The sequence below is a fragment of the Aegilops tauschii genome, chromosome 1 (assembly GCF_002575655.3).
Source record: "Aegilops tauschii subsp. strangulata cultivar AL8/78 chromosome 1, Aet v6.0, whole genome shotgun sequence".
Taxonomy (NCBI): domain Eukaryota; kingdom Viridiplantae; phylum Streptophyta; class Magnoliopsida; order Poales; family Poaceae; genus Aegilops; species Aegilops tauschii.
Window position 1 is genome coordinate 82,850,829 of NC_053035.3, and position 9,664 is coordinate 82,860,492.

Here is a 9,664-nt window from a genome sequence, read left to right on the forward strand (position 1 = left end):
GGCGGCGAGAAGCGGCCGCAATGCCAGCAAGAGTGGGCGTTGGTGGATGCGGTGGCGGTGGGCCCGTAGATGCAGTGGCGAATCTAGGCCCTAGGCCCGGGGCCAGGCCCGGAGCGTGAGGCCCATTTCCTTTGTAGACCGTAGCAATTGCTACAGTATACAAAGGGGGCCAGGGCACCGGGCTAGGCTGGATCCGTCCCTGTGTCGATGATGCGAAGGTGGTGAAGAGGCCGAAACTAGGTGAGACGACGAGGACGACAAGGTCAGGGTGTGGAAGCAGATAATAGCCATCGTGTCACGGACAGGCTAGGGGAGGACAAAAGGAAAAGGCCACGGGCTTTCGTTGGCCCGTCCACGACTCCCTTTGCGTCGACGTGTTGGCAGAATCCAAACAGACGCAACGAGATTGGGGGCGATTTGGAGTTGGCCTAATAATAAAGATGAAATCGGCGGAACCCCTGCTTGCATCATCGTCCAAATATCTCGATCGGTATTCTAAAAAAAAAAATCTCGATCGGTATACTGCCGCCATGACCACTCTGCCCCGCCATCTCCCCGTTATTCTCCACCCCCAAACCCGCCGAAACCCCAAATCGCGCGACCTCTCCAAGAAATCCATGGGTGGCGGCAGCGGCGACCTCAGCCCCACCGGCATCCCCGCCTCCCCTTCTTCGTCCTCATCGGACTCCCTTCCTCGAGGTGATTCGCTCTGCCAGTAACCGATTGATCCCAATTTCCATCTGGTAGTACGATCGGTTCTGTTCTTGACCTGTTGGCGCATGGACCGCTTATAATTATGTGGTGACAGAGTTTGCCGATTATGTGCCAGTCTCTGACGGCGACTCCGAAGGGGGCTGCATCTGCGACGACCCCGAGGTGGAGGCCCTTCTCTACGGCAGCCAATTTCAGCACCGGTCGCTGCGGGAGGCGAAAGACCTCATCAGGAGGTAGCGTGGCCCTTTTAATTTGTTTGTTTATCCCTTGTGCTCTGCTCCTGTGATATTTACATCTACACTGACAGTTCAAAAAAAAAAATATTTACATCTACACTGAAGGGTTAGTGGTTGTTGAAAATAGGCCCCAGTCTCTGTTTTAGAACTTGAGATGCTACTATTGTTTGAAAATACCGAGTGCTACTGCTAGAACATGTAATTTGACGCACCACATGCATGATTCTCTAAAAGGGATGCTGGAAAGGGGTGTCATGTCTCTGGTTTTGGAATGAACGTATGTTGATGTGTATTCACTTACACATGATCATCACTGAAGTCTGCGTTTTGGGACAGCAATATTTCAGTCCCACCTTGGGGTTGCTTTAGACTAATTTGTCCTCTTAAATCGAGTTACCATTTTGAACCTCAGTTTACAAAACTTACGTTTCATAAACCCGTAAGTTGAAATGGCCGGTACCTATCTTAAAAAACTAGTTTGGTGTTATTTATGGTGTATTTCCTAATACAACGTCGCTATGTATTATGTATCTACTCCAATGAGTTCTTTGGTTTGAGTCAGTTCATAGGCGGTTATGTAAACAAACATGGAGAAAAAAATTCTACTGTATAAATATTTTTCATGACATGACACTGAAGTAGCAAAGCTAGTTAAAAATTCTTGTAGATAAAGATCATAGAGATGTCAGCATGTTCGTTCAGTAATTTCAACCTATGAGCAGGTATAAGCCTGGGTACTGGATTGAAGGAGTTGGCAACACAAAAGGTGGGGATTATTTGTTGCCTGAGACCACCACATTGTTATTGGTGGGTCCCAGAGGTGCTGGGAAAAGTACACTTGTCAACCGAATTACACGGGTCTTTGACAAAGATGACGATCCTTTTGCACCAGAGCGGGCGCAGGTTTCCTGTAAGTCTTATCAATTTTGGGCGCAGTATTTCGATATGTGTGAGTGCAGCTGATTTTCCTGCTGCTGTTTACATTGCTAGATAATTCCAAATCAAATGGTACAAGCTTCATCCGGGAGTATAAAATTCCAAGAAATTCAAACGGTATATGTATTTGTGATACAAGGAGCTTGTCCAGAAACCCAGAAAAGGATTTCAAAATGCTTCAACGTTGGATGACGAAGGGAGTTAGCCATGGGGAAATGGTGACATGGTAAGACGAGATCCTTAATTCAATTATATATTGTCTTGTAGGTGTTCTGTGCATTAGGCTTTTCATTTGGGAGAAATTTGTTGTCATCCAACACTTGTAATTTTCTCGCAAAAAAAATCTTACACTTGTAATTATGAGGGTGAGTATTCTAGGGCTTTTAATTCTTCACACCAAAAGATACATTATCAAGTGGATCTTTGTGTCAGTCAAAAAATCTGTGATTGTCAACATTTCGTCGTTCAAGATTTCTACAGAATTTGATGTCACAATATGTTTTATTATCTTAAAGGGAACACATGGAGAATTATTTGAAATGTTTCCTGCATGTACTATCCTGAAAATTTATTTCTTGTGCTTCCTGCAAGTACTATCCTTCAGAACATGCATAGAGAGGTGTTCAGTTTATTCTTATGTTTCAACATTGTTTTGTCATTTCCTTTTTCGTTTTTCATAAATCTTATTTAGTCTTAAACGAAGCAATATACAACATATGAAAACTAACTACTCGACATTGCACTAGCTAACTTTTTTCATAACACATTTTTTTGACAGGGATACTGATGATGACACTAAGATTAAGAACCTCAAATCAATGGGGAGGCAATACAGTTTTTTGCCTTACAAAACCAGGAAGGTCAACTTTGTGATATTTGTGGTTGATGGTGTTTCTATCCTAAGATCAATTGGAAGTGATAAGAAAGGATACATGGATATGTTCCGCGAGACATTTATGAATCCATTCTTATCTTTTGGAGGTATGGGCAGCTATGATGCTTATAGTTTTATGTAGTTCCTTATTGTGCTAAATTTATAATAAATATATGCATGTACAAATGAACACATATGTATTTGTTACTAATACTCCTTTGAATAGTTTGAAACATATTTCCTTGGAGGAGGTTTCTATACAGATTTGTGATTTATGTAATGCATTATTTGTTGTATAGAATTATTGCCTTCTTATTCTCAGCATGCTCATTGAACAATGTGTTTCATTAATTAACCGGTATGATAAATTTATATTTGGTACTGTCAGCACCAGAGTGATTATAACAAATGTGATTGCAGATGACAAGCCTGCTGTTGTGGTTACTCACGGGGATAGACTATCGTTACAACAGCGTTCCCAAGTTCAGAATGAGTTAGCAGAGACACTTGCCATTCCACCCCAACAAATTTTTGATATACCAGGTATTGCACATTTGCTTTTGCCACGTTCTCAATATGATGCATAACTAAGAAATACACCTTATATCTTCTACACAGGTTCTGATGACTATGAAACTGATATAGCTGTGTTGGATATGTTGCGTTACTGTATCCAACATGCTGAGCAGAACTTCTCTATGAAACTGAAGAATCTTGTAGAGGTTTGATTTCTTCCCCCTGATATATCATTCATCTATTGTTCATACTGTATATGAAGTTCATATGTACATTGCAAACTAAATTGATTTTTCGTACAAGTCATACTCATGTAAGTGAAGACCCATTTGATTTATTTTTACTGGGGTTACGGGGTAGAAGTGCAGGTAAACAGTAAGAGTAACAGTTGTAACCTTCATAGGTAGGCCCCAATTTTTTGCCAATCCACGAAAATTGCTGGACCTACTCTCGTTCAATCTTTACCTTTTTCCTTGTTGTCTATTAAGATTTATATGGATGTTGCAAAGTACACACTTCCTTAATTTATGGTGAGAAAGCACTCCCGTCTGGCTTTTACGTAGTACTAGAGGTGAGATGTGATCTCTCTTATTTATGAACCCACACATATTTATGGGGCAATCACAAATATGGTGCTCAGAAAAATACAAATAGGAATCTTTTGGCAGAACAAGTGTCAGGTCTCTAGTTAAGCACTAGGGGTCAAGCAAAAACTTGGTTGGGCAAGAACTAATCAGAACTGCCACGCTGAAGGTTTGGCCTAAGCTCCAGAAGTTGGCTGGCTCCGCCTCTGGGTTGTCATTAACAACAAATGAACACAGAAATGACATTAGATATACACTCCTAAATACCCCCTCTATTCTATTAAAGCATAAGATGATTTTTTGACACTATCATAGTGTCAAGACACGTCTTATATTTTGATAGAGAGAGAGTACAACTGAATGTGATAGATAGAAAGGAAAATATTGCAGTTGCTTATCTTCGTTTGAACATTTCTTTAGTGGGTAATTACTTGAAACCTCATGTTTGGCAGATGCATGGGCGCGAAACCATCACAGAGATGATGGCGCGGTTGATGGGACTAGATGCAGTCATGGATGCCACCATTGTTTTCCTATGCGCCGTAGCCCTTCTGCTTCGTGTATCAGATAACTTACTGTAGTGGTAGCTGGTGTTTTGCTATTGTGGATTGTAAATAAAGCTGTGTGATCAAAGGGAGTGCTCGAGAGTAGCATATATCACTCACGATATGCGACACACTTTCTTGCCACTATCGAAGAAGACGGTGTCACTTAACCGTATACGATATGTACTGTCTGAACATATATATGTGCAAGAAGCTTTGTACTGCAGTGTATAGCACTACAGTTTCTGAAATCTGCCCATGGAGGGTACCTGGGCAAAGGTATCGATGGCATGGTTGAAGAACATAGATGATGTGCTAATCGAAGATTTTGAAGTGGCAGTGCAAACCTTTGACTTTATTGTTTGTTGCTTCCATTCTTCTTTATTTTTGTTGCACTTGTTGCAATAGAAACTTGCACATCATTCTTGTTTTGATTGCTTCCCTTGGTTATCCATGCCATGTTTCTCTTTTTCGGCCCTTGTGCACTAAGGTTTTGCAATTTATTTATTTTTCCACCAAAGAATTAAGTCGAGTGGCACCTCGGCTATGATTCCATTTTAGATAATGACAACTCTTGAACTTGTGCACTCTCAATTTCTTCTGTTTAGACTTGGCACCTTGATTTTCAACAATCGATTGCTTCACCTCAATGCCTTATTAGCAAATGTCAACATCTCGATTGGCCTTTCGTCATTTGAAATAAAATCTGGAAGTTGCACACTTACAACATCTTTCTTAACACGATAAACTTGCTTGTTGTCATACCCATACATAGAGGTAACTTGGGCTGAGCGGACATGGGTTGTGGGCCCGCTGTAATGGACTTCTTAGTTCAGTGGCTACAAGAGCAGAGCAGCCGCAAGTGAAAGGGGTTGTGCTAATGCCTTCTTCCTCCAACTACTGCCTCCTCTAGTATCCGGCCAGTGTATCATCTCCTGCTCCTCTACCTTTGATCTGTGATCTTCTCATCCTTGATTCTCTTATCCAGATTGCAGTGCCTTCATGATCCATTGTTTGGTGAATTAACTCACACCGGGAGCACTTGTATTCATTGATTTGTGTTTGTTTGATATTGTTGAGAGAAAAAGTGAATCCTCTATCTCTTTCATTAGATGATTGTAGGCATTTATACAAGGAGAAGGGATGCACTGAAGAGGCATCCGTTCCGGCGAGATGGCAGTTACAAGGGGAGATTTACCCCATAATTAACACATGTTAATTAAACTGTAACACTCCCCCTAATCTACACTTGTCCATCCAGAATCATCATCTTGATTAGAGGCTCCTCCAAAAATCCCGTGGGAAAAATATGAGGAGTATAGTGTTTGATATGTTGCCAAAGCTCCTTCAAACCCAGTGGGAAAAATAAGGAGAAAATGCCGCAACATATAATGCTTATTGTCAGTTTTAACTCGATATGAGGAAAACCCATAGAATTAAAAGGACAATAAATATGTCGTATATACTTTCTTAGAAAAACTCCGGTTGGGAAAATAGAAAGTATGCCATATGATCTTGTGTTGATATTACCTCATTAAAAACCTTAATGAGAACCTGTGAAGTAAACTCATAAAGGGAAAAGGAGTATAATATGATGCATTGAACAGGAGTAATTCAGGAAGATACTCCCCCTGATTCTTGCATATCTCAAAGCCGTCGAATACCAATTCCAGGAACATTTTCTCGATGTTGAAGTTGGCAGAGACTTTGTGAACAAACGTATAAGTTTGTTGTATGATTTGACTTGCAAGATGAGCAATATAGTGATATTGCTTGCTTCATAATCTGTTTGCATCCGGGCAACACAAGCAACATTATCTTTGAGATAATGATCGGTGGATGTAGCCACCAAGGGTTTGTTTCCAAGACATTCATGGAATGGCTATCACACCTAGTATGAATACTAAGCTTGTCTATGATCTGACATAGTGGGGATCTGATCAATGTATCCAATGATATTGATGTTCAGATTTCTCTGAAACTGAAAAACCAGGACTAGATGTTTGATGCCTTGGAGATATCGAAAGATATTCTTGAGTCCCAACCAATTGTGTTTGGTGGATTCAATGGCATTATGGAACGTTGAGTCCCAAGATCTCGTTTCCATCATCTCTTGGTCTAAATAGATCTTTCTCTACGTCTAGAGAATGATCTGCCATGAGAGTTGTTGATGGATAAGATTTGCCCACAATGGATTTCTCCAATATATTCTGGATATAGACAACATAGTATACCATAATGTTTGAATGAAGGTGCTCAAGTTATAGTAACGAGCGGTATTTTTGTTTACCCAAATCCTTCATTTTAAACTCCATCATTTAGATGATTACATGTGTAGTCATTGCAGGAGTAGTCACTGTGTATGACACACAAACATGGATAACCATTATTGTAGGAGTAATCCTTGTGTATAAGGAACTCACTACGTCGGTTGTACCATATGTACCGACAACAATCAGTCGTATGGTGACTTACTGATTTTTACACAATGTATGTTGCATTTTGTATTTCAATTCAGAATTGAGATTTCATCGAAAATCAATCATATATGTCTGAATCTAGTGAGCCACATGGATATGTGATCATGACATCTATCAACTGCATAGATAGATGATTTTATACTGCAAATGATATAAGATATCGGAAAGAGATTCCACCTCTGGAGAATAGTTGGGTATCTGTGTGAACCCTTGTGCTACAATACTTGCTCTATGTTTCACCACCTCGGTGTTCTCGTTCTGTTTCCAGAAGAAAAGAGGTGTAGGTATTGCTTATGTGAATACCTTCCCTTTATTGAGCAAGATTATTTCTACCTAGAATTGCATCCTTTGCTTGAGTTCAGTCCGAGTGTTGTTCACACTTTGCCATGGCCATGGTCTTTGGACATGAATCATTTGAAAGGTTTTTGCAATCTGGTTGAGAAATGCATGTCGACAATTGTAGACTTCTGGTTATATGTTTCTCCAAAATCTATATATTTATATATAGTTGATGGAAATATCGTTACCCATGGTGACTGCTCGCGATTTCCCAATGCGACTGAGTCGGGTATTCCGATGTCCCGGTCATTGTGTGCACTATGACCTGGGTTGGTGAAGGTTTCCCGTCAATTGGGTGTATACTACCCATTAGGTGTCTGTCAACGTGAAGTTGACTTGCATTTACTAATTCACAGGCCTTGATATCCTTGCTTGCGAGAAGCTGAATCCTGATGTACTTCTGTCATACATCTCCCCCTGTTGCTTTGAACGGGGAGTGGAGCGGATTTTGTTGGTACCTCCACTCTTTCAGGCGTACTTTTGCAGGATTGTAGGATTGTGTGACACTTTTATAGTCAGTAAATGAATCTGCAGGTTATTTGCAATGTGTTGCAAATCTCCTGAACGCGTGGTTTAGATCTTTGAGTACGTCGATTTGAGGAAGAAATGTGTTGAACATTCCACTAATTTTCTGGCATTCTTTATGGTACTTGAATTCTTCCCCTAATGCCTGGAAAAATTCCTCGATGTATCAGCATACTAGCCTAGAATAACTCCCCATGAGAGGGGCTTGAGGTATTGACGGAAATACAGTTATTCCTCACATAGATCCCACATATATGTTGAGGGCCAACGATGTATGTCAGGGTGGTGAAATCGGTGTATAACCGAGTTACCGCAGATGGGAAATACATGGTAGATTTCCACGTATCAAAGATAGAGGGGAATAATATTATGCAATTTGGTCATGAGCGTGTAAGACTGCATGACTCCAACGTAAAGTTGGTAAGTTGCAATTCCAAAGTAAAGATCATGCAATAATCTTAATTCTTTGTATATAGGATTCTACCAAACCATTTTGAGTCTAGACATTAGGACAAATTGCTAAACTTCAATCCAAGGGCCATAGAGAAGGCACTTAAGGAGAATTCTGCAATGTTATCCATTTGATTTGCTTGAAATTGATGTCAGGATAATGAGCCAATGGTTTCATGTGGAAAAACCACACTTGGGACCATCATATAGATGTGTCTTTTAGAACCATGGACCACATGAATAGTCTAGTCAATGGATGGGAAGAGCCACTTACCTCAACTTGATGAATTCAAGGAGTCTGAGTGGTTCAGCGCTTTAAGGTGCGCGAGCCTTAAACTTAGCTTCCATGTGTCACGTGTAGTGTACACACAAAATCCAAATATTGTTAGAATTTAGCATCATAATAATCATAAACCAACAGAATTTCTGATAGTTTCGGTTTCAACCCAATGTCTGGATGACCAAGGCGAGTATGCCAAGTTTGTCATGTACAAGACACTCTGGAAAACTACCTCGTACGCAACAGGTGCTACGGGTTTTGTAGTATGTGTAGTACAACCATGATGATACATAGAGAATGTGCTTGCCATATCCGTTGCATATGGTAAATAGAAGATATTCTTATTTGTTGTCATCATAAGTTTCACTATGGAAACTATTTTGACGGATACCTCTATAGTTTAGTAGGGTATGAGTTAAACCCGGAAGCAATAAAGCACCTGATGTTACTCGAGTACCCACAGGGGCAGTAAATATGACTCGAGTTGAGCCAACAAATACCTCATTGCGTCTAGTGATTTTAAAATATCTCCTTTCTCTCAACGAGAGTGGAAAACATTTCACTTCCCTGAGTATAGAGTTCATGGTGCATATGTACACAAGGTACATACCATCTTTCATCAGATTGACCCCCGTAGAAATCTATATATATACTTGAAGATTCTCAAAATGAAAATCAAAGTCAGAAATATAGAATACATACAAATGTATTTGTACCAAGGTGCTGATACAATATATTGTGATATACAATATATGATGACAACAATACTCATGTTCTTATTGGAACATCAGAAATGGACATAAATTATATTGACCACTTAGGAGATTGAGAGACTATTCATAGCCTCTAGGCATGTCGGTTGAGGCATATTGAACCATCACGTTCCCCGTGCCCATAGGGTCCTGTCACCGTTGGTGAGGTCGGGTTGAAGTGAGCTTCAAACCTTTGCCCCTAAGGTCCTTTGTATCACAGGGATTGCTAATACAGAATAACCAGATGTTGAAATCTGGATCGATATAATGCCTTATTATGCATACGACCACATATTTATTATGTTAGTGGTGTGACTCCAACCGTAGGTGAATCTGACAGGTCTTGGATTCCACACATTATCCCACGAGACACAAGAGCGATCATGATGTCCAGGCCCAGGTAGGGCAGTGGTGGCCATTGAGGGCAAATGCC

General features: G+C 40.5%; 1 protein-coding gene across 2 annotated transcripts; it reads left to right on the forward strand.

The window, feature by feature from the left end:
- Positions 1 to 315: 315 nt before the first annotated feature.
- LOC109762597 (uncharacterized) lies at positions 316 to 4,656 on the forward strand. Of its 2 annotated transcripts, none has more exons than XM_020321472.4 (8): positions 316 to 699; positions 830 to 947; positions 1,673 to 1,860; positions 1,941 to 2,112; positions 2,665 to 2,867; positions 3,181 to 3,303; positions 3,379 to 3,482; positions 4,313 to 4,656. In XM_020321472.4, exons 1-8 carry the CDS (start codon positions 441 to 443, stop codon positions 4,439 to 4,441), a joined length of 1,296 nt encoding a protein of 431 aa, XP_020177061.1. In that variant the 5' UTR covers positions 316 to 440; the 3' UTR covers positions 4,442 to 4,656. The 2 variants fall into 2 exon arrangements, with proteins under 2 accessions (XP_020177061.1, XP_020177060.2); XM_020321471.4 differs by having other exon boundaries at positions 380 to 699; positions 809 to 947.
- The last annotated feature ends 5,008 nt before the right edge of the window (positions 4,657 to 9,664 follow it).

Bases quoted from the DNA above. Each gene is read 5' to 3' on its own strand.
- LOC109762597 (XM_020321471.4), top strand. From the start codon at position 441: ATGAAATCGGCGGAACCCCTGCTTGCATCATCGTCCAAATATCTCGAT. The intron at 2,113-2,664 runs GTAAGACGAGAT...TTTTTTTGACAG, and splicing joins CATGGGGAAATGGTGACATG to GGATACTGATGATGACACTA. The intron at 2,868-3,180 runs GTATGGGCAGCT...ATGTGATTGCAG, and splicing joins TCCATTCTTATCTTTTGGAG to ATGACAAGCCTGCTGTTGTG.